At 22.5% G+C, this 24,245-nt stretch overlaps 12 protein-coding genes across 12 annotated transcripts in view; 10 read left to right on the forward strand and 2 right to left on the reverse strand. All coding sequences in view use genetic code 6, as the record gives it.

Moving 5' to 3' along the window:
* Window positions 1-18, reverse strand: part of TTHERM_000361950 (hypothetical protein) — a gene marked incomplete at both ends in the record, with an annotated part of 400 nt that extends 382 nt beyond the window's left edge. Inside the window, one exon of the mRNA XM_012795461.1 lies at window positions 1-18. This exon is cut by the window's left edge and continues 170 nt beyond it. Coding sequence (XP_012650915.1) covers window positions 1-18 — 18 coding nt within the window.
* A 3,994-nt stretch (window positions 19-4,012) lies between these two features.
* Window positions 4,013-4,654, forward strand: TTHERM_00362950 (immobilization antigen; the record flags this gene model as incomplete). The annotated part of the gene is made up of 1 exon (XM_001007406.4): window positions 4,013-4,654. Exon 1 carries the CDS (start codon window positions 4,091-4,093, stop codon window positions 4,652-4,654), a length of 564 nt encoding a protein of 187 aa, XP_001007406.3. The 5' UTR covers window positions 4,013-4,090.
* A 1,059-nt stretch (window positions 4,655-5,713) lies between these two features.
* TTHERM_00362960 (hypothetical protein) lies at window positions 5,714-5,905 on the reverse strand (the record flags this gene model as incomplete). Its single annotated transcript, XM_001007407.1, has 1 exon — window positions 5,714-5,905. One exon carries the CDS (start codon window positions 5,903-5,905, stop codon window positions 5,714-5,716), a length of 192 nt encoding a protein of 63 aa, XP_001007407.1.
* Window positions 5,906-6,769: 864 nt separating this feature from the next.
* TTHERM_00362970 (immobilization antigen) lies at window positions 6,770-7,360 on the forward strand (the record flags this gene model as incomplete). The annotated part of the gene is made up of 1 exon (XM_001007408.1): window positions 6,770-7,360. The coding sequence occupies one exon, from the start codon at window positions 6,770-6,772 to the stop codon at window positions 7,358-7,360; it is 591 nt and encodes a 196-aa protein (XP_001007408.1).
* Window positions 7,361-9,102: 1,742 nt separating this feature from the next.
* TTHERM_000362979 (immobilization antigen) lies at window positions 9,103-9,696 on the forward strand (the record flags this gene model as incomplete). The annotated part of the gene is made up of 1 exon (XM_012795462.1): window positions 9,103-9,696. One exon carries the CDS (start codon window positions 9,103-9,105, stop codon window positions 9,694-9,696), a length of 594 nt encoding a protein of 197 aa, XP_012650916.1.
* A 904-nt stretch (window positions 9,697-10,600) lies between these two features.
* Window positions 10,601-11,353, forward strand: TTHERM_00362980 (immobilization antigen; the record flags this gene model as incomplete). The annotated part of the gene is made up of 1 exon (XM_001007409.2): window positions 10,601-11,353. Exon 1 carries the CDS (start codon window positions 10,760-10,762, stop codon window positions 11,351-11,353), a length of 594 nt encoding a protein of 197 aa, XP_001007409.2. The 5' UTR covers window positions 10,601-10,759.
* Window positions 11,354-12,385: 1,032 nt separating this feature from the next.
* Window positions 12,386-12,979, forward strand: TTHERM_000362989 (immobilization antigen; the record flags this gene model as incomplete). The annotated part of the gene is made up of 1 exon (XM_012795463.1): window positions 12,386-12,979. One exon carries the CDS (start codon window positions 12,386-12,388, stop codon window positions 12,977-12,979), a length of 594 nt encoding a protein of 197 aa, XP_012650917.1.
* Window positions 12,980-13,987: 1,008 nt separating this feature from the next.
* On the forward strand, window positions 13,988-16,655 carry TTHERM_00362990 (immobilization antigen; the record flags this gene model as incomplete). Its single annotated transcript, XM_001007410.2, has 2 exons — window positions 13,988-14,861; window positions 16,423-16,655. 2 exons carry the CDS (start codon window positions 13,988-13,990, stop codon window positions 16,653-16,655), a joined length of 1,107 nt encoding a protein of 368 aa, XP_001007410.2.
* Window positions 16,656-17,644: 989 nt separating this feature from the next.
* Window positions 17,645-18,238, forward strand: TTHERM_00363010 (immobilization antigen; the record flags this gene model as incomplete). Its single annotated transcript, XM_001007412.1, has 1 exon — window positions 17,645-18,238. The coding sequence occupies one exon, from the start codon at window positions 17,645-17,647 to the stop codon at window positions 18,236-18,238; it is 594 nt and encodes a 197-aa protein (XP_001007412.1).
* Window positions 18,239-19,562: 1,324 nt separating this feature from the next.
* TTHERM_00363020 (immobilization antigen) lies at window positions 19,563-20,156 on the forward strand (the record flags this gene model as incomplete). The annotated part of the gene is made up of 1 exon (XM_001007413.1): window positions 19,563-20,156. One exon carries the CDS (start codon window positions 19,563-19,565, stop codon window positions 20,154-20,156), a length of 594 nt encoding a protein of 197 aa, XP_001007413.1.
* Window positions 20,157-21,268: 1,112 nt separating this feature from the next.
* TTHERM_00363030 (immobilization antigen) lies at window positions 21,269-21,862 on the forward strand (the record flags this gene model as incomplete). The annotated part of the gene is made up of 1 exon (XM_001007414.1): window positions 21,269-21,862. One exon carries the CDS (start codon window positions 21,269-21,271, stop codon window positions 21,860-21,862), a length of 594 nt encoding a protein of 197 aa, XP_001007414.1.
* A 1,021-nt stretch (window positions 21,863-22,883) lies between these two features.
* Window positions 22,884-23,477, forward strand: TTHERM_00363040 (immobilization antigen; the record flags this gene model as incomplete). The annotated part of the gene is made up of 1 exon (XM_001007415.1): window positions 22,884-23,477. The coding sequence occupies one exon, from the start codon at window positions 22,884-22,886 to the stop codon at window positions 23,475-23,477; it is 594 nt and encodes a 197-aa protein (XP_001007415.1).
* Window positions 23,478-24,245: the final 768 nt, after the last annotated feature.

Here is a 24,245-nt window from a genome sequence, read left to right on the forward strand (position 1 = left end):
ATATATTAAGATATTCATATATTTATTTATTTATTTCAAAGAAATCTTTTACATTTTTTTTAATAAAAGGCTTAATTTAGCAAATAGTCTTTCTATCCTAAAATAAGATAACCATTTTCTAGATAATTATTGGAGTTGAATTTTCATTTATTTATTAATATTACTTACAATCAAAGCCTAATTAGTACAAATTAATTAATCAATCTACTTAAATAAAAAATATTAGGCTGATGACCCACCCTTTTTTTAATGAAATAAAAGTAAATCTTTTTAAGAATGAATGTGATAAATAATAAAAAATATTTTATAATTATTGTTTGTTATATTTTGATTTAAAGTATAAAAGAATTAATAAGCTTAAAGAAAAAACGCCTAAGTAAAATTAATAAAAACATCTATCTATCTGAAACCGCAATAAGGGAATCAATTATAGGTGTGGTCTTATTATGGTATACATAAATAAGATATGTTATAAAATTAGAAAAATAAAATAGACTATATAAAAGTGAATGAATAAAAATAAAAAAAATCTTGAGATGAGATCTAATTTAATTTTAGAAAAATTAATTAAAAGCTAAATCATAAAAAATAAATGCTTAATCTAGTAACAATTAGAAGATAAAATTTCAATTAAATAGACATTTGCTATATAAGATTTATTATTAGAATAATTGTAAAAATTAATAAATAGTTCATTTTAACTAATAAACAAAACGTATTAATGCTAAGAAAATATAAACTGTTATAAAATTTTAATTCAAAAAAAAAAATAGATTTTAAATGTGTTTTTTCATTCAAATAGTCTTTACATCAAACATGTTGAAGTTTTATAAGTGAAATTATTTATATTTGTTATTTAATTTAAAATAAATAATGTATTTTTATCCACTTTGATTTATATATTTACAATTAATAATTAAATAAATATCTGTTTATTGCTCAAAACAAAAGAAGAATATAAATAATTAAATAAGAAAGAAATGTTTATTATTATTATCATTTATCTTACATTTTCATTCTTTCACTCATCAAATATAATCAATGATTTGGTGGATAGATTTTAATAGATTTTTTATTTACACTTGTTCATTCAATTAGTTAATATATATTTTTCATAAAAATAATAAATAAATAGCGTATAAATAATCAAATTAGAATCATCTATTGGCTTTTAAATATAGATATTATATACTTTTTGGCTGGTTTTTAACTTAAACATTTTGTACATAATTTCAATTTTATAGCTGAGTTGATAGATAGATAGATAGATAGATAGATAGATAGATATTACTGCTAATTTATTTAGATGGAAATATAAACTTTATTTCTAAGAATTTAATTAAAATAAATGCAAATAATAAATGATAAATTTAATAAAAAAGAGTAAATTAAATTTCTTTAAACATTTATCAAATATAGTGAATGAATGGATGGATATATTTTAATAGATTTTTTATTTACACTTGTTCATTCAATTAGTTAATATATTGTTGTCATAAAAATAATAAATAAATAGCTATAAAATAATCAAATTAATTATCATCTATTGGCTTTTAAATATAGATATCATATACATTTTTGCTGGTTTTTAACATAAAAAAAACTCTTCAAATATTGCATTAGAGGAGGGATAAACATATAAATATGTATAAATAAGAAAACCATTTTTAAAAGCAATATCTTGACAAAGTTACTTTTCAGCTCATTTGATTTACTAAATTTTAAATAGTAACTTAATTCATAAATTTTTGAGAAAAATAGATAAAATAAAATTGATAATCAATCAATGATAAAAGCCAATTTTAGCTGTTCACTAAATGATAGTATTACAAAAAAATTGATAAGTAAATTAACTAACATAAAGTAGAAAAATATAACCTAATCTTTATTTAAAAGCTAATATGTATTATTAACGTTACAATTAAATATATAAAAGTATGCAGTTAATTATCATAACGTCACTAAATACTTAACTCAAAATAATTAATTCATGTTTATAAAAAAATAATTAATTCATGTTTATAAACAAATAATTGACTCGTTTAATTTCGTTTAATTTGGATAATGAGGATTTTTTTTTACTTTTTACGTAATATATAGAGTGTGGTAGATCATATATATAATTTAGTTATTTATTTATTTTTCACTTCTAAAATACATTAAAATAAACCAATTTCAAACCAATTTATTTATTTTTGCACTTTTCAAAGTTAAATTCCTTTATTCATATTAAGTACTTTAATTAAAAAATTTCAGGCTTAATTTGATCCGGTAAAAAAAGAATTCTTCTTTTTTTAATAATTGACTAGTTAATAAATTGCTAAAATTCTGACGTATTTTAATTTAATTAATTACTAAAAATTAGCCAGAATATTTTCTTTTTAATTTACAAATTTTCAAAAGACTTTTTTTGATTTAAGTAAGTTCTCCCAAAAATCTATTTAAATACAAATATTTTGGGTCTCCTAAATAGTTAAAAAAGTGTTTAGTGCTTTCTATTAAACATTTTAAAATATATTTTGCCATACAACTAACTAAAATGAAAGGAGCAGAAATTTTGGTTGTCTTTTAATAGAAAAAACTATAAATCCATTTTTTCTTAGTTTAACATGAAAATGAAAAATTATTAATTTCTAAATTTTTATTTTCTATCCATTTTGATGACTCAATTAATTAATAAATATATTTTTTTGCTTTATGTTTTCATATTAAAAGTATAAACAAAAATGCAAATAAATATCTTACTTAATATTTGATGTAATTAAAATAAATTTACAATCATATAATAAATTCTCTCACTATCAAAGACGTCGAATATCGAATATTCATAATTCTTTATACTAATTCTATATGCTTTGATGTTATGAATTAAAATATATTTTGATTAGCTATAATATTTTTTAATATCCAAAAATGACTATCATATTTTTAGATTTTATGCATTAAGTATCAAACAATAAATTTTAATATTTAACAATAAATATGTATTTTGTCTTCGTTAGATTAATGAAAAATTATAGCTTACTTTTTTTAATTACATTAAAATATTAGCAAAAAGTATATTTCTTTGATATCTTTCTTAATTTTTTACGTATTATCTAAATTTGATTTCAGGTAAAATTTTATTTTGAAAATAATTAGATTACAATATTTGCATTTACTTTCAATAATCATGTTTCCCAAAAAGCCTTGTTCAATGCTATCTATCTGTCTTTTAATCATTTATCGAAGTAAAAAAAAAAATAAAATAAATTTCTATGTTTTAAATTTTTTTAAAAATAACAATCAGTTTATTGCATTCTATTTAGAAATTTATTTTTTAAATAATTCTATTTTAATAAAAAGATTGTGCTTTTCTCTTTACTATTTTCAAGGAATGCACTTACAATAAATAATTTGATGTAATTTTAATATTAATCTTTTATCTCATGTTCGTTAGGTGTTATCTTCTTAAAATATTGCAAAAATTATAAGCAGATATTTTAAAATTAATATATTTTTTTAAATATTTGATAAAGATTTTTAAAATATTTTTGAGTTTCAATATTTTAAAAAATTGACAAATAATATGCCACAATAATAAATTAAAATTTTATTCGTATCCATCTTTAAAATTCTATATCTTTTTATAAATAGATAGATAGATAGCATGCATTTTATTTTACTCTTTGTACAACTGGTATAAAAAAAATAAATCTATTTGAATATTTCACCAAAATTTTTGATTTAATAATAATTTCAGGCAATTATTAATATGAATTGAAATTTTAAGCTAATGATATTTTCTTTTATTATTAGGTGAATTTTTAGCTTTAATTTTTTTAGTTTGAATAACTTTAGTCCTGAAATTGTAACATTCTATTTTAACTAGTAAATTAATTATCAAATAATTTTAATTAAGATAGAATGGAATATTATTTATATGAATTTATTTCTGGCTATTTCTTTCTTTGATCAGAAAAAATTAACTAGTTAAAATTATTATAAAACCGGATGATATTTAAGTATTTTGAAATAAATAAATTCAAAAAAAAATAAAGAAAATACTTCTTAAACAAAAAAAAAACATTCTTTCATTAAATCTTTCAAAATGAATAAATCAATACTTTTAATTGCTTTTGTTTTATTTGCTGCTTATGCAAATGCTTAAACATGTGGTACTAACGCATCATCAGTTTCAGGAACATGTTTGTGTAATCAAGGATATTATGGTACTAGTGCTGCATAAGGTTAAACTTGTACTTAATGCCCTACTGGAACTACTACTGCTGCTCCCTCTACCACATCTAACACTATGGCCGGTGCTGATGTTAGTGCCTGCACTTAATGCTCAGCTAACTACTAAATGACTGCCGTCGCTGCTGCTGCAGCTGCTCCTGCACCTGCTGCTGCTGCTACATGCGTTGCTTGTCCTAATAATAGTGGAAATACTGGAGCCACTGTTGTTGGTGATCTTTCATAATGCAACATTTGCAAAGCTGGTTATTATTAAACTACTGCTGCTAGTACTGGAGTTGCTTCTGCTTGCTAACAATGTCCTAGTGGTACTTCAGTTGCTGGCTCTACATCATCAACTGCTTGTACTTCTAGTACTACAAGCTCAAAGATGCTTTTTGCTTCATTAGCTATTTTAATTACATCTTTATTAGCTTGAATTTGATATGAGCTAGAATAATAAACATTAATCAATAATCTTAAATTTATTATAAATGAATGATAGATTTTAATAAATATTTTAGTTGTTTGTTAAATATTGGTCGTTTGATTTATAATAAATAAATAAATATTCTTTGTTTAACTTTTCACTTAATATTTCAAAGAATTCTTTTCATTTATATTCTTATTAAACAAATTAATTAATAACTATTCAGGTAAAATTTTAATAGATTTTTTACAATAAAAATAATTGACAATCAATCTTCTTTGAGATTGATTTATTTATTTATTTATTGCTCAACATTCTGATTTAAAAAAGTATTTTTATCAAATTAAAGTATAATTATTTAGATTTGATGATTAAATTAAGAATAAAAACTTAAAAATATAAATTAAATAAATCAATTATCTATTTCTTTATTTATTTTATAGGTATATTAAGTAAGCTCAAAAAGTAAAATAAAATATTCTTAATCTTCTTACTCCAATACCAATAACAATTTAATGATGAGATAATTCTTTTGATTTTATTGAAAATTATTTGTATTTTTATTTATTTATGTATGTATGTATCTGACTAAATTATATCTTATTCCACTCAACAATTAATTAAAAGATCATTTAATTTAAAATATTACATACAAGCTTAAAACTCCTCTTTGTTTTTCTTCTTCTACTATTAATATATTCTAAATTAAAATTTCACGCAATTTTAAAATTAACAAATAAAGCTAAAAAAATCAAAGAGTAAATAAATATTTTAATTCATCAAATTCTTAATTAAACTGGCACTTTTTCGATAATAAAAAATATTTTATATATTTTAAGAATTCCTTAAAAATAATTTTTTAAACATTTAATATAGAAAAACAAACATTAATATTTAAAATATTTTAAAAATAAAACTTTAAACAAATAATCTAAATATCAATTAATATTTCATTTATATATATATATCCTTAGTTAATGTAGTTGTTCTTGTATATTTTATTAAGGTTATTGTATATGATAAAGATGGAAAATATTACAATCAATTTCCTGCTATACTACTAATACTTCAGTTAGTCCTCTTACTTTATAATAGAGGAGCTAAATATAAATGGTAAATGCTTGTTTAAGTGTTTGAAACTAATGCTAAGCTAATACCTATATTATTGCTGCAACTGATATCTTCTAATGGTAATTTCTATTTCTAAAGGAGTGAATACTTCTGCTTTTACTTGCTAATTTTACCCAATTAATAATACATCTGCTGCTAAAGTTGGGTAATGCGATTAATTACTTTTCTAATTAAAATTCAAGCTCAAAAATCATGCTTACTTTTTTATTTGATTGTTTGTTTGTTTGTTTATTAGTCAATCTATTTTAATGTTATCTTTATTTGAGTGAAAAGACTAATAATTAGAGATACTTCATAAAGAAATCTTGATTAACAAATAAATATCATTATGCTTATTATGCTTGAATATTAAATCTACATCAAAAATAATAAAATTATTTTTTAAAAATATTTTTAATTGAAAAATATCTTAAAAATAAATTTAAATTAGAATTTCTTAGCTGATAAAATATTTTTATTAGTAGATTTATTTATTATTTACAAAAAATTAAAATGTCGCGCTTTTATCATTAAGGATATATATTATTTTTAAATCCCATCCAAATTAAAAATAAAATATCATTCAATATCATCGCACCTGTGATATTTATTGAAACTTTCTTTGAGTTATTTAGATTCAAAAAAATGTCTAAACAGTTTATTTTGAAAATAATTCATTCAGAATAGGATAAAGTAGATTGGTTGATTGTCTTTTTGTTTTTTCCAACAATTAATTCGTTAATTTATTTTAATTTAAAAAAAATTCAGGCCTAATTTAAATATATTTTTAACCAGAGTTATTTTTTCTTCTACTTTAATTTAATTAATTTTTAGTATATTTTTTGTTGACTATATCTTAAATTCAGGTAGGTGATTTAGTTAAATCTCTATCTATTTTTTATTAATATTTCGTTTAAAGAGGGTAATTGATAGATAATTTTTATAATTCATCAGAAATCAAAAAATAATAAATAAATTAAACCCAAGAAAGATCTTTCATTAATTCAATTACAAATGAACAAGCTAACTCTCTTAATTGCCTTTATAGTTTTTGCATCATATGCAAATGCTTAATGCGCTGCTAATGCTCAAGGAAATTTAGGTTCTTGTATGTGCAATCAAGGATATTATGGTGTTAATGCTGAAAATGGAGGTACTTGTAATTAGTGTCCTACTGGAACTACTACTGCTTCTCCTTCTTTATCAGCTGGTGGTAATACAAATGCCAGTGCTGATTTAAGTGTCTGCAACTAATGTTAAGCTAACTAATACATGACTGCTGCAGCTGCCGCCGCTTCTAATGGTAATGCTGCCACTGCCGCTTAATGCTCTAACTGTCCCACTGGAACTGGAAACAACGGAGTATAAAGCTAAGGGGATGTTTCTTAATGCAATATCTGCTAAGCTAATTATTACTAAACTGCTGCTGCAGTTACTGCTTCTAATGGAGTTACTGCAGCTGCTGTTACTTGCTAATCTTGCCCTAACGGAAGTACTTCTGCTGCTGGTGCCGCTTAATAAGCTAGCGATTGTTAATCTAATTAAACTACAAGCTCCAATATTTTATTAATATCTTTATCTGCTTTAATCTTATCAATATTTTGATGAAATTACAAAAATATTAAGAAATATTTTTAATATAATAAAGAAATAAATAAATAAATATAATATGTATAAAGTATGTATTAAATAGTATTCTAATTTTAATTATTATTTTCAATATAATATTTTTATCATTTAAATTTTTTAATGTTAGTATAGTTATTCTCAAATAATTATTTCGCTGTGAGTAGGATATATAAATTTAGTAGAATAATTAATATTTTTATGAATTAAAAGAAAATTTAAAAATAATAAAAAAAACTGTATCAGACAGAGTAGGTTTCGAACAGCTCCAAGACCTATTTTTTATTTACTCTTTATTTTTTTATTCTATAAAATATTATATATTGTTCTACTAAATATATATATATATATTTCTTACTCACAAAACTATTGTGTGAGAATAGCTAGCTCTATTTGTAACAATAAATTAAACAGAAGTAATTATTTCTTATTTTTTTTTACAACTTCCACTTTTTTAAATACTAATGAGTAAAAATTAATTACTTAATTTTATAAGGGTTTTAATTCATTAATTAATTAATAAAATACTTCAATATAAAAAATTTTAAAAAAATAAACAAAACTGTCAGCTGAAAAAAAAAAAATTTTAACTCCCCCCCCCCCCTTAATTTATGGGTATTTTTAAATTTTCATATGATAGTATGTTGCTGTTGGTCCCAAAATTCAATTTCATATAAATATTGTCAAGTTTTTTGCTTATCCTTTATTATTGCTTTTTCTTATTTTATTAGTTAATTTGGAGTAGTGATTATCTTGTAATCCACATATCTATCTATCTTATCATCATTAGATTAGAAATTCTTCTCAAGGTTTAATATTTATTCTTTTATTTCTTTCATTAAATTAAAAATTTCTTCAAATTATAAATTTTGAATTTGATATTTTTAAATTTTATTTAGTCACTAACATATATTAAGATAACTAATATTCAAACTAGTATTAAATATTTAGTATATGTTCAATCAATATTTATAGGAATGCCTTGCTCATAAAATTGGTAAAAAATTTAAAAAGTTTTTTTGTATATATTTTAAATAAAAATTCAGTAGAATTATTTATAATTTCTAATTTGAGATTTATTAATTTTGTAAAATAAATTAATTTTTACTGTTTTAACCCTTGTAAATAATATGCTTGCTAACTTTGATTTTATAATATAAGGTTAAAGGCTTTTTATTGAAAATAATCCCTGTTATATTAAATTGTTAAAAGAATGCTTCTTTGTTTTTTAATTAGGAAATACTCCAAATAACCAAAAAAAATTCAAAATTTAATTATAAAAAATGCTTCTTATTATTTATTTTCATTTTTAAATAGAATTTTTTAAATTAAAAGGAAATTAATAAAAAACTTTCTAATATTTTTATATTTTATTTTAAAATTATTGTTATCAGAATTCAATAAAACATACTGTTATTTATTTTTTCTTTCCAGTTAATTTATTAACTATTTTTTTTCTATTTAATTTAATTTCACGCTTAATTTCAATTTATTTAAATTCATGCTTATTATTTCAATTATCCAATTTTTACTTGCTATTATTTAATTAATCATAAATCAGGTAGATTTTAATTTTGCAAATAAAATTTGTTATTTAAATACAATCCAAAAAAAGTGAGTAAACATTTTTATAATTAATCAGAAATTTAAAATTAACAAATTCAAAATAATTAATTACTAGTTTCAATAAAATTCTTTAACTAACTCAATTAATTTTTGGAATGAACAAATCAATTCTTCTTTTAGCTTTTATTGCTTTTACTGCTTATGTAAATGCTCAATGCGCTACTAATGCTCAAGGAAATGTAGGTTCTTGTATGTGCAATCAAGGATATTATGGTACTAATGCAGAAAATGGAGGAAATTGTAATTAATGTCCTTCAGGAACTACTACTGCTTCTCCTTCATTATCTACTGGAGGTAATACAAATGCTAGTGCTGATGTAAGTGTATGCAATTAATGTTAAGCTAACTTATATATGACTGCTTCAGCTGCTGCTGCTTCTAATGGTAATGCTGCATCTGCTGCTCAATGTTCTACCTGCCCTACTGGAACTGGAAATAATGGAGTATAAAACTAAGGTGATCTTTCTTAATGCAATATCTGCTAAGCTAATTATTACTAAACTGTTGCTGCAGTTGCTGCTTCTAATGGAGCTGCTGCCGCTGCTGTTACTTGCTAATCTTGTCCAAGTGGAAGTACCTCTGCTGCTGGTGCTGCATAATAAGCAAGCGATTGTTAATCTAATTAAACCACAAGTTCAAAAATAATATTGGCATCATTATCTCTTTTAATGTTAGCAATATTTGCTTGATAAAAAATTTTTCTTACTAACTAAAAAAATATAAATAAATAAATACTGATATAATAAATTTGTATTTAATACAATTGTAATTTATATTTAAATTTTTGCATTGTAAAATTTGATAAGATTCTTTAAATACTTATTCTAATCTTCCTGAAATTTATTAACATTAAATTATTTTAAATAAAATATTGTTTCTTTTAAAATTATTTTTTTAATGATAAAGTTTGTTTCATTATTTATTTTTATCAGAACCAAAAGAATTTTTCTAAATTTTTAATGTCTTTCCTCAAAAAGTGTAAAAAAATATTTTATATAAGTATATTTTTAAAAATATCCTTTTCATCATTTTTGAAAAAAATCTTGGGTATCAATTAAAGTCATTTTAATTTAAGAGAAACTGCGTTTATAAGATGAAAAAAAAGAGGTTATTTTTTAAAGTCTTAGATTATAAGAATTAACACATATTTACTTTAATATAAAAATAATAATTAAAAATGTACTAAATTTTTAGATAAAGATACTTAATATTTTCTAAACATTTATTATCTATCTATCTGTCTAAGCTAACAATATTAAAAATTTTCATAGTATAAAAAAATATTTTGAGTAGAAAATCTATCTATTAATTTTAAAAATCTTAAATCAGGCAATAATTTAAATTGATATTTTATTTTAGGATAGAAAAATTTACAATTTGAATTTTCTTTTCATTATAATAAGAATTTAATTTAATATTTTTTTAAAGTTTTTCATGTAAGAATTTATCATATTTTATTTTTACTTTCAGTTATTTTTTCCATCAAAAGTTATTTTAATTTGAAAAACTTCTGGCTTAAATTAAAGTAATTTATAGCCACAGTTTATTTAATTTACCTTCTATTTATATTGATTAATCTTAATTATTTTTTACTAAATTCAGGCAGATTTCATTCTTGCTGGCCACAATTTTTATTTAAATATTAAGAGAAGGTAAAGGAAAGTGTTTGATTTTATAATTCATCAGAAATAAAAACTAATCAAAAAAAATAAAAAGATTAAACACTTTTATAAACTCTTTTACTAATTTAAAATGAATAAATCTTTATTACTTATTGCCTTTGTGCTATTTGCTGCACATGTAAATGCTTAGTGTGCTTCTAACGCTCAAGGAAATGTAGGTTCTTGTATGTGCAATCAAGGATATTATGGTGTTAATGCTGAAAATGGAGGTACTTGTAATTAGTGTCCTTCTGGAACTACTACTGCTTCTCCTTCTTTATCAGCTGGTGGTAATACAAATGCTAGTGCTGATTTAAGTGTATGTAACTAATGTTAAGCTAACTACTACATGACTGCTGCAGCTGCCGCCGCTTCTAATGGTAATGCTGCCACTGCTGCTTAATGCTCTAACTGCCCCACTGGAACTGGAAATAACGGAGTATAAAGCTAAGGTGATGTTTCCTAATGTAATATCTGCTAAGCTAATTATTACTAAAGTGCTGCTGCAGTTGCTGCTTCTAATGGAGTTACTGCCTCTGCTGTTACTTGCTAATCCTGTCCTAATGGAAGTACTTCTGTTGCTGGAGCTGCTCAATAAGCTAGTGATTGTTAGTCTAATTAAACCACAAACTCCAAAACTCTTTTAGTCTCTTTGTCTATTTTAATTTTATCAATTTTCGTATGAAATCACTTAGAAAAATCTTTAAGAAATCTATACCAATTAATAAATATCAAATTTAATGAAATTTAAACATTCTCTTTAATTAAAAAGATTATTTTAATAAAAAATTAAGTTTTTTGTAAAATATATATATATAATTTGAGATGTACTTAATTTCACTCAATATGCTTTGTCCTTATAAAATATTTTCAAAATTAATACCTTTATTTATTTATTTATTTATTTATTTATTTATTTATTTATTTATTTATTTATTTATTTTTATAGTGTTTAGTAAAAATAAATCTTCATTCACAGTTTGAAAAAATATTTTTATTTTTTTTGGTTTGATAAGCTTAAAATTAAGTTAAAAATAATTAAATAAACTATGAATGAATATTGCACAATTTTTTGCATATTTTATGGAGAAAGTAAGTATTCATAGATATTTAAAATAAGAAAGTTAGTTTTTCATTTTAAAAAATTTTACGCTAATAAAAATTTTTAATTATAAAATTATGTTTCTTCTAACATTTTTTATGTATGTTTTGAATTATATTACCATTTAAAGTAATTATTGTAAGTCTTTTTAAATTAAGTCTAAAAATAAACTCAGAAAGCAAATAAGAAAATAATATTAGAAATACAAATCCCTAATGACATCTCAATTTCAATATATTTTTAAAAAATAAATTAAGATTTAAAAATTTTATGATACCAAAGATTAAATGAGGTTATTTTTTCAAAATAATTGTTATCAGAATTGAGGAGAAAGGAGTTATTTTATTTTTTCCAACAATTAATTCGTTAATTTATTTTCTTTTTTCTATTTAATTAAATTTCAGGCCAAATTCTATTAATTTAAAACCAGAGTTATTATTTCTTCTACTTTAATTTATTCAATATTTTTTAAATAAATTTCTTTGATTAAATTCAGGCTTTTACAAACGTCTAAGATTTGATTTAAATATTGGCTCAAGACAGTAATCATTTTTTATAATTCATCAGAAATCAAAAATTAAATAAATAAATCAATCAATCAAAAACTCAATCAAAATGAATAAATCAACTCTTCTTATTGCCTTTTTAGTTTTTGCTGCTTATGCAAACGCTTAATGTGCTTCTAATGCTCAAGGAAATGTAGGTTCTTGTATGTGCAATCAAGGATATTATGGTGTTAATGCTGAAAATGGAGGTACTTGTAATTAATGTCCAGCTGGATCTACTACTGCATCTCCTTCTTTATCAGCTGGTGGTAATACAAATGCTAGTGCTGATCTAAGTGTCTGCAATTAATGTTAAGCTAACTACTACATGACTGCTGCAGCTGCCGCCGCTTCTAATGGTAATGCTGCCACTGCCGCTTAATGCTCTAACTGCCCCACTGGAACTGGAAACAACGGAGTATAAAGCTAAGGTGATGTTTCTTAATGCAATATCTGCTAAGCTAATTATTACTAAAGTGCTGCTGCAGTTGCTGCTTCTAATGGAGCTGCTGCCGCTGCTGTTACTTGCTAATCTTGTCCTAGTGGAAGTACTTCTGCTGCTGGCGCTGCTCAATAAGCAAGTGATTGCTAATAAAGTTCAACAACAAACTCAAAAATCCTTTTTGCATCTCTATGTATTTTAGTCTTATCTTTATCCATTTGAATCATAAATAATTTGTTTACTTATAAAGTTTAAAACCTAAATAATTTTTTAAACAATTGTATTAAAATGATTAAATATATTGGCATGTTTCTTACTAATTTGTATGAATTTTAACTTAACTTAAAAATATTAAATAAATAATAGTTGATTGATTTAATTAAAATAAAATTTCATTTTATTATTTCAAATTTTTAGTATAAAAAAACCTAAAAGTTAAATAAATAAATAAGTAAATTGATTGTATTTTTAGTAAGTTAAAAAATATAATAATAAAAATTTTAATGAAGCAATAAAATACTGAGCTATTCGGACATTCATTATTTTAATATTTTTTAGATTTATCATAATTCTTTATCAAATATATATTTCAACAATTAAATTTATTTTATGCTTTTAAATAAATGATGAAATAAAGATAAGTTAGTTTGATTTTTATTAGAAATATTAATTATATAATTAAGTAATGCAATTTTGATAATTTTTATCAAGTATTTTAATGCAAAAGTATTTTTTTTATTAAATATATATATGTATGTATGTATTAAATCAGATTAAGCTAAAAAACAAGGTTTATTCTTAAAATTAAAATTATAAAGATATATATTTTCAAAACTTAACAAAATATTATTTAAATAAAAAAAATCATTAATTTTAAAGAAATTATTTTTTATAAAGCTTTAAATATACCATTTTAGATCTAATCAAATTCCCCGAATGTATAATATTTATTTTCACCTTAAGATGTTAATTTGAATATTCTTCTAATTAATTTAATTTATTTTTGGAAAAGTTGTCTATATTAATTTAAAGTAATTAGTATTTGTAATCTTTACCTTTAAAGATAATAGAAGGTTTGAAAGAAAGTGATGAGTTATTTTACTCAATTTCAACAGAAAATAGAAGATTTTCAAACTAAAATTCATTTAAATATTTGTCATTTTGTTCATATATGATAAAAAATAAATTACTCTCATAAATATCAAAAAACAAACTAAAAACTAAGAGCAAATGCTAACTTTAAAAGGTTTTACGAAAAAATGTTAATATTATATTAAATTTTGCCTTTGTCCTATTATTTGTAGCTTTTTAATTTTTTCTAAAATACACACTTACTATTTAATTAAGTACTTAATTGAAATCGAATCTATTCTTTTTATTTTAATCAAAGGTTATTTGACTTTTTCAAATAAAATTAAGTTATCAATTAATTAATTTCAAATTAAGAAATCTTCTTTAATTTCATCAAAATGTTCTTCTATTTTAATTTTTTAGATAACTTTGATTTCACGTTAATTTTAAATTTAAAATTCGAAATAGAAACTAAATCCTTACATTTTAATTTATATTTTTTTTAATTCTGGCTATTTTTTAATTTTGTAAAAAAACTCTTACTCAATTTAAATTCTTTCTAAATTTTTGCTGCAAAAATTTATAACAAAATAATAATAAAAACAATTCTTAACAAACAAACATAATAACTTTTACACCAATCAATATACATTTATTCACTCAACTAAATAAATGAAAAAATAACTATTATTACTTGCTTTTGTATTATTTGCATCATATGCAAATGCTTAATGTGCTACTAACGCTCAAGGAAATGTGGGTTCTTGCATGTGCAATCAAGGATATTATGGTATTAATGCTGAAAATGGAGGTACTTGTAATTAGTGTCCTTCTGGAACTACTACTGCTTCTCCTTCTTTATCAGCTGGGGGTAATACAAATGCTAGTGCTGATCTAAGTGTCTGCAACTAATGTTAAGTTAACTACTACATGACTGCTGCCGCTGCCGCTGCTTCTAATGGTAATGCTGCCTCTGCTGCTCAATGCTCTAGCTGTCCAACTGGAACAGGAAACAACGGAGTATAAAGCTAAGGTGATGTTTCTTAATGCAATATCTGCTAAGCTAATTATTACTAAAGTGCTGCTGCAGTTGCTGCTTCTAATGGAGTTACTGCCGCTGCTGTTACTTGCTAATCTTGCCCTAATGGAAGTACTTCTGCTGCTGGCGCAGCTCAATAAGCAAGTGATTGCCAACAAAATTAAACCACTAACTCAAAGATCTTATTTGCATCTTTGTCTATTTTAATTGTATCAATATTTGCTTGAATAAAAAATCTTTATTATAATGAAAAATAAATAAATAGAAGTTAATAAATACATATCCTCAATACTAAAATAGTATACAAATAATTAATATCCTTAATTAAGTTAAGATAAATAATATTGTTGAGTTTTTGTTTTATAATTCCATCTAATCTTATTACTTACTTACTTACTCCTTTCCAAATCAATAAAAAAATTTATTAAGTAAATGAAAAATACCCTGCTCATAAAAAAATAATTTATTGGTAAAAAAATTTAACAAGTTTTTTTGAATATATTTTAAATAAAAATTCAGTAGAATAGTTTATATTTTCTCTTTTGATATTTATTTTATTATTTTTGTAAAATAAATTAGTTTTTTACTTTTTTAACTGTAGCAAAAAAGATGCTTGTTAACTTTGATTTTATAATTTAAGATTAAAAGCTTTTTATTTAACAATAATCCCTATAATATGCTATTATAAAAATAGTACTTCTTTGTTTTTTAATTAGGAAATATTCCAAATAACCAAATAACCAAAAAATTCAAAATTTAAACTTAAAAAATGTTTCTTAATATATATTTTCATATTTAAATAGAATATTTTAAACTAAAACCCAAGTTAATCATATTAATGTTTCTAATATTGATATTTACACTTTATTTTAAAATGGTTGTTATCATATTTTAATAAACTACTACTTTTTCTTTTCAGTTAATCCATGAACTATTTTTTTCTATTTTATCTAATTTCACGCTTAGCTTTAATTTATTTTAAGTCACGCTTTTATTTCATTTATCCAATTTTTTACTTGCTATCTTTTAATTAATCATAATTAATTCAGGTAGATTTTAATTTGAAAATACAATTTAATTTTTTATTTAAATACAGATCAAAGAAATTGCAGAAATTTTTATAATTCATCAGAAATTTAAAATTAACAAAATTCAAAAAAATAAATTACTACTTTCATATTACCTCAATTTGAAATGAACAAATCAATTCTTCTTATAGTTTTAATTGCTTTTACTGCATATGCAAATGCCCAATGCGCTTCTAATGCTCAAGGAAATGTAGGTTCTTGTATGTGTAACTAAGGATATTATGGTACTAATGCAGAAAATGGAGGAAATTGCAATTAATGTCCTTCAGGAACTACTACTGCTTCTCCTTCTTTATCAGCTGGCGGTAATACAAATGCTAGTGCTGATATAAGTGTCTGCAATTAATGCTAAGCTAACTTATATATGACTGCTTCAGCTGCTGCTGCTTCTAATGGTAATGCTGCCACTGCTGCTCAATGTTCTACCTGCCCTACAGGAACTGGAAATAATGGAGTATAAAACTAAGGTGATGTTTCTTAATGCAATATCTGCTAAGCTAATTATTACTAAACTGCTGCTGCAGTTGCTGCTTCTAATGGAGCTGCTGCCGCTGCTGTTACTTGCTAATCTTGTCCAAGTGGAAGTACCTCTGCTGCTGGTGCTGCATAATAAGCCAGCGATTGTTAATCTAATTAAACCACAAGCTCAAAAACATTATTGGCATCATTGTCTATTTTAATGTTAGCAATATTTGCTTGATAAAAAATTTTTCTTACTAACTAAAAAAATATAAATATATAAATAAATATTGAGATATTAAATTTGAATTAATTAACATGATTGTAATTTATTTATTTATTTTTAATTTTTTGTTAAAATTAATTAATAATTTTCATGATATAGTGTAATTAATTATTTTTATGAAATGTAAAAAAATAAATTTATGAATATTTAATGTGTTTCTACTTTCTTTTTGAAAAAATTTTAGGTATCAATTAAAGTAGTTTTAATTTAGGAGAAACTGCATTTATATGATGAAAAAAAGAGGTTACTTTTTTAAAGCCTGAGATAATAAGAATTAAAAAACACATATTTTCTTCGATATAAAAATAATAATTAAACATAGATTAAATTTTTTTATAAAGATCGTTAACATTTGTTACAATTTGATTATCATACTAACTAAGTTTTCAATATTAAAAATTAATTTTTATAGTTTGAAAAAAAAATTATTTTGAGTTGAAAATAAAACTATTAATGTTTAAGGCAATAAATAATTTTTATTGATATTTTATTTTAGAATAGAAAAGTTTACAACTTGAATTTTCTTTGAATAATAGATAGATAGATAGACCTGAATTTAATTGTCATTTTTTAATTATATATTTTTTTAAAATTTTTTATATAAGAATTTACCAAATTTTCTTTTGCTTTAATTGCTTTGTCCATCGATAGCTATTTTTATTTGTAAAATTTCTGGCTTAAATTAAAGAAATTTATTATCAATTAATTACCATAGTTAAATTTTCCTTCCATTTTTAATTTATTATATATTTATAATTAATCTTAATTATCCTTTACAAAATTCAGGCAGATTTTTTCGTTCGCTTGCCATAATTTAATTTTTATTTAAATATTGAGAAAAGGTAAAGAAAAAGTATATTTTTTATTATTCATCAGACAAAACTAATAAGCAAAAATAATAATTTTAAATCACACACTTTTATAAACTTTATTTACATTTTAAAATGAATAAATCTTTATTACTTATTGCCTATATGCTATTTGCTGCATATGTAAATGCTTAGTGCGCTCCTAATGCTTAAGGAAATGTAGGTTCTTGTATGTGCATTCAAGGATATTATGGTACTAACGCAGAAAGTGTAGGTACTTGCAATTAATGTCCAGGTGGAACTACAACTGCTTCTCCTTCTTTATCAGCTGGTGGTAATACAAATGCTAGTGCTGATCTAAGTGTATGCAATTAATGTTAAGCTAACTACTACATGATTGCTGCAGCTGCTACCGCTTCTAATGGTAATCCTGCTAATTCTGCTTAATGCATTATCTGCCCTACTGGAACTGGAAACAATGGAGTAAAAAACTAAGGTGATCTTTCTTAATGTAGTTTCTGCCAAGCTAATTATTACTAAACAGCTGTTGCAGTTGCTGCTTCTAATGGAGTTACTGCCGCTGCAGTTACTTGTTAATCTTGCCCTAATGGAAGTACTTCTACTGCTGGTACTGCTCAATCAGCAAGTGATTGTTTATAAAACTAAACAACAAACTCAAATATCATTTTAGTATCTCTATCTATTCTAGTCTTATCTTTTTCAATTTGAATCATAAATATATTTATATATAAAGTGTAAAACATAAATAGTTTATTAAAATAAATGTAAAAAAATGATTAAATCTATATGCATGTTACTTATTAATTAGTATGAATTTTAACTTAACTTAACTTAAAAATATTAAATAGTTTATTCATTGATTTGATTAAAATAAAATTTTATTTTATTTTTTGAATTTCTAGTATAAATATATGTATATATATATCTAAAATTTAAGTAAATAAATAAATTGATTGTATTTTTAGAGAGTTAAAAAATAATATAAAAATTTTTTTAAATAACATTTAAATGAAGCAATAAAAAAAATACAACATTCTACTTAAAATAATTCAAACATTGATTATTTGAAATAGTCTCTTGATTTGTCATAATTTATTTTAAAATTATAAATAAAAAATTTAATTCATTTCATGCTTTTTAATAAATAATTATATACAGACTGGTGACAGATAAGATAGTTTGCTTTGTTATTAGAAATAATAAATGATATACATAAATTTCATAATTATTAAATATTTTTTTTAAAAGTGTTTTTGTCTATTTAATATATGTTAATGAAATAAGATTAATAAGTTGAAGAATGAATGAATGAGGTTTATTCTTAAAGTTAAAACTGTAAGTAAAGATATTTTATAAATTCAATGAAATATTATTTAAAATTAAAATATTTTAAGTTAAAAGAAATTATTTATTACAAAGTTACAAACTATATTTAGATCTAATCAAATTCCCTAAATCTTTTATATTTATTTTCATCTTAATTTAAAAGTAAACAATTTTTGTAAAATATACCTTCAAATAAATGTAATAGAAGATTTGAAAGAAAGTAAGTAAGTAATGAGTTATTTTACTCAAATCAATTTCAAGCAAAAATAGAGCATTTCCTAATTTCTATTTAATTTAATACTTGATTGAAAATGAATCTATTCTTTTTATTTTCATCTAAGATTATTTATTTATTTATCTATTTCCATAAAAATTAAGTTATAAATTAATTAATTAATTTCAAGTTAAGAATGAACCTTTAATTACATATATAAGTGGTTCTATTTTAATTTTTTAGGTTATTTTGATTTCACGTTATTTTTAAATTTACAATTCGAAATAGAAATTAAATATTTACATTTTAATTTATACTTTTTAACTCAGGTTATATTTTAATATTGTAAAAAAACAAACTCTTCCTAATTTAAATTCTTTCTATATTTTATCTGAAAATTTTATAATAAAATAATAATAAAAACAATTCTTAACAAACAAACATAATAAATTTTACACCAATCAATATACATTTATTCACTCAACTAAATAAATGAACAAATAACTATTATTACTTGCTTTTGTATTATTTGCATCATATGCAAATGCTTAATGTGCTACTAATGCTCAAGGAAATGTAGGTTCTTGCATGTGCAATCAAGGATATTATGGTATTAATGCTGAAAATGGAGGTACTTGTAATTAGTGTCCTTCTGGAACTACAACTGCTTCTCCTTCTTTATCTGCTGGAGGTAATACAAATGCTAGTGCTGATTTAAGTGTATGCAATTAATGTTAAGCTAACTACTATATGACTGCTGCAGCTGCTGCCGCTTCTAATGGTAATGCTGCTTCTGCTGCATAATGTTCTAGCTGCCCTACTGGAACTGGAAATAATGGAGTACAAAACTAAGGTGATGTTTCTTAATGCAATATCTGCTAAGCTAATTATTACTAAACTGCTGCTGCAGTTGCTGCTTCTAATGGAGTTACTGCCGCTGCTGTTACTTGTTAATCTTGCCCTAATGGAAGTACTTCTGCTGCTGGTGCAGCTCAATAAGCAAGTGACTGCTAATAAAATTAAACCACTAACTCAAAGATCTTATTTGCATCTTTGTCTATTTTAATTGTATCAATGTTTGCTTGAATCAAAAAATTTTTTTTAGATTGAAAAATAAATAAATAAATAAATAAATAAATAAATAAATAAATAAATAAATAGAAGTTAATTAATTAATTAAAAAATATCCTCAATACAAAAAATGAATATAAATGCTTAATTAAATTAAGATAAATAATATTGTTGAGTTTGTATTTTATATAAGTTAGTTATTACATCTAATCTGATTACTCCCTTCTAAAAACATTTTTACATTAAATAAAAATTTAAAAGTATTATGATGAAAACCTAGATAAATCGAAATTTTTTTGAATTTGTGGGTTGCGAGTTAACGCGTTTTTAGGGTATGGCAAATAAAAATTGACTAAAATAATTTATATTTTTTTCTATTTTGAGAGTTAATTTATTAATTTTGTAAAATAAATTAATTTTTACCTTCTATTTAACTTGTTTCAAATAATATACTAAATTTGATTTTATATTACAAGATTAAAAACAAACTTTATATTAGACAATAATCCAAGTTATATGAAATTATTAACAGATCACTATTTAGTTTTTTAATTAAGAAATACTCCAAATAACCAAAAATAAATTCAAAATTTAATCATAAAAAATGTTTATAAATATTTATTTTTAATTTTTAAATAGAATATTTTAAACTAAAATGCAAATTAATTAATAAAAAATTAGTTTCTAATATTTATTTTTACACTTTATTTTGAAATGATTGCTATCAGAATTTAATAATACTGCTATTATTTTCTTTCCAGTTAATTCATTAACTATTTTTTTCTATTTTATCTAATTTCACGCTTAATTTTAATTTATTTTAAGTCACGCTTTTATTTCATTTACTCAATTTTTTACTTGCTATTTGTTAATTAATCATAATTAATTCAGGTATATTTTAATTTGAAAATACAATTTAATTTTTTATTTAAATACAGTTCAAAGATAGTGTAGAAATTTTTATAATTCATCAGAAATTTAAAATTAACAAAATTCAAAAACTTACTACTTCAATATTAATAAGCTCATCAACTAACTAACTAACTAACTAACTAACTAACTAACTAACTAACTAACTAACTAACTAACTAACTAACTAACTAACTAACTAACTAACTTAATTTGAAATGAACAAATCAATTCTTCTTATAGCTTTAATTGCTTTTACTGCATATGCAAATGCCCAATGCGCTACTAATGCTCAAGGAAATGTAGGTTCTTGTATGTGTAACTAAGGATATTATGGTACTAATGCAGAAAATGGAGGAAATTGCAATTAATGTCCTTCAGGAACTACTACTGCTGCTCCTTCTTTATCTGCTGGAGGTAATACAAATGCTAGTGCTGATTTAAGTGTATGCAATTAATGCTAAGCTAACTTATATATGACTGCTTCAGCTGCTGCCGCTTCTAATGGTAATGCTGCCACTGCTGCTCAATGTTCTACCTGCCCTACTGGAACTGGAAATAATGGAGTATAAAACTAAGGTGATGTTTCTTAATGCAATATCTGCTAAGCTAATTATTACTAAACTGCTGCTGCAGTTGCTGCTTCTAATGGAGTTGCTGCCGCTGCTGTTACTTGCTAATCTTGTCCAAGTGGAAGTACCTCTGCTGCTGGTGTTGCATAATAAGCAAGCGATTGTTAATCTAATTAAACTACAAGCTCAAAATTATTATTGGCATAATTGTCTATTTTAATGTTAGCAATATTTGCTTGATAAAAAATTTTTCTTACTAACTAAAAAAAATATAAATAAATATTGAGATATTAAATTTGAATTAATTAACATGATTGTAATTTATTTATTTATTTATTTTTAATATTTTGTGTTGTGTTAATTTGATTGGATTCTTTAAAATAAATATTTGTTTTGATCTTCCTAAAAAATTTATTCGTGTTAAATAATCTTAAATGAAATATTTCATTATTTTAATGATAGCTAAATAAATTTTTCTAAATATTTAATGTCTTATCTAAAATTTTAAGTATAAAAAGTATATTTTTTACACATTTTTAAATAATATTAGATAATGAGAGGATTTTAATATATATGGAGAAAAAAAATGAGGATTTAAAAAGGACTCTATTTTTTAATGTCTGAGATAATCAGACTAAACATATATTTTCTTCAATAAAAGATAATAAATAAATATTAATTACATTTTTTCACTAGGATCATTCCTTACTATTTGCTATTCTTTGATTATCAGGTTAAATTTTCATAGTATGAAAAAAAATTATTTTGAGTAGAAAATTTATTAACTTTAAAATTCTTAAATCAGGTAATAATTTAAATTGATATTTTATTTTAGAATAGAAAAGTTTAAAATTTAAATTTTCTTTATATTTTTAACCTGAATTTATTTGATATATTTTAATTACTGTTTTTTTTTTTATAAATTTTTCATGTAAGAATTTATCAAATTTTCTTTTTACTTCTGTTAATTAATAGTTATTATTATTTTTAAAAAATTCTGGCTAAAATAAAAGTTATTTATTACCACAGTTAGTTAGATTTTCCATCTATTTTAATTTATTTTTATTAAAAAGATTTAATCTTAATTATTCTTTGAAAATTCAGGCAGATTTTGTTCTCGCTTGTCGCAATATTTATTTAAATATTAAGAGATAGCAAAGAAAAAGATTATAATTTGTATAATTCATCAGAAATACAATCTAATCAAAAAAAATAATAATTTTAAATCAAACACTTTTATAAACTCAATTAACAATTTAAAATGAATAAAACTTTATTATTACTTGCTTTTGTATTATTTGCATCTTATGCAAATGCTTAATGTGCTACAAACGCTCAAGGAAATGTGGGTTCTTGCATGTGCAATCAAGGATATTATGGTGTTAATGCTGAAAATGGAGGTACTTGTAATTAATGTCCAGCTGGATCTACTACCGCATCTCCTTCTTTATCAGCTGGTGGTAATACAAATGCTAGTGCTGATCTAAGTGTCTGCAATTAATGTTAAGCTAACTACTATATGACCGCTGCAGCTGCTGCCGCTTCTAATGGTAATGCTGCTACTGCTGCTTAATGCTCTAATTGCCCTACTGGAACTGGAAACAACGGAGTCTCAAGCTAAGGTGATGTTTCTTAATGCAATATCTGCTAAGCTAATTATTACTAAAGTGCTGCTGCAGTTGCTGCTTCTAATGGAGTTACTGCCTCTGCTGTTACTTGCTAATCCTGTCCTAATGGAAGTACTTCTGCTGCTGGAGCTGCTCAATAAGCTAGTGATTGTTAGTCTAATTAAACCACAAACTCCAAAACTCTTTTAGTCTCTTTGTCTATTTTACTTTTTTCAATTTTTATGTGAAATAATTAAGAAATATCTTTAAGAATCTATCTATATCAATAAATAAAAGTAATATTGCTTGAGATGTAAACATGCTCTTTAACACTAAGTTTTTTAAATAAAAAATTAAGTTTTATGTAACATATCTCTTTATATATGTATGATTCAAAATGTACTTTATTCCATTAACTATGTCTTTATAAAATATTTGAAAACTCAAACCTTTATCAATTTTTATATTAATAAGTAAAAATAAATTTTTATGTGCAACTTGACAAAATTTTGAATATTTGAATAAATATTTTTATTATTAGTAAATTTTTTTGATTTAGAATAAACTTTTTTAAATTAATAAGGTGAAATTAAATTTAAAGTAATTAAATAAACTATAAATTTATATAGCAATTTTGTGATATTTTTTAGAGAAAGTATTCACAAAGATTAAAAATAAAAGATTCACTCTTTCATTTTTGAAATTTAACATAAAATTTAAAAATATTTTTCTTCTCCAATAATTTATTAAGTATGTTTTAAATTTATTATATTTTCAAGTTATTTTATTTAATTTTTTTAAATAAAGTCTATAAATAGACTTAAAATGGATGAGATAATATTATTATTTGTACATATTCCTAATTACATCTCAATTCCAATTTACTTTTAAAAAATATATTAACCCTTAAGAATTTTATGATACCAAATATTAAAAGAGGTTTTTTTTTGAAAATATATGTTATCAGAATTGAAGAGAATAAAGATAAATAGATGCTTTTTATTTTTTCCAACAAT

Source organism: Tetrahymena thermophila, assembly GCF_000189635.1.
Source record: "Tetrahymena thermophila SB210 genomic scaffold scf_8254813, whole genome shotgun sequence".
Lineage (NCBI taxonomy): Eukaryota > Ciliophora > Oligohymenophorea > Hymenostomatida > Tetrahymenidae > Tetrahymena > Tetrahymena thermophila.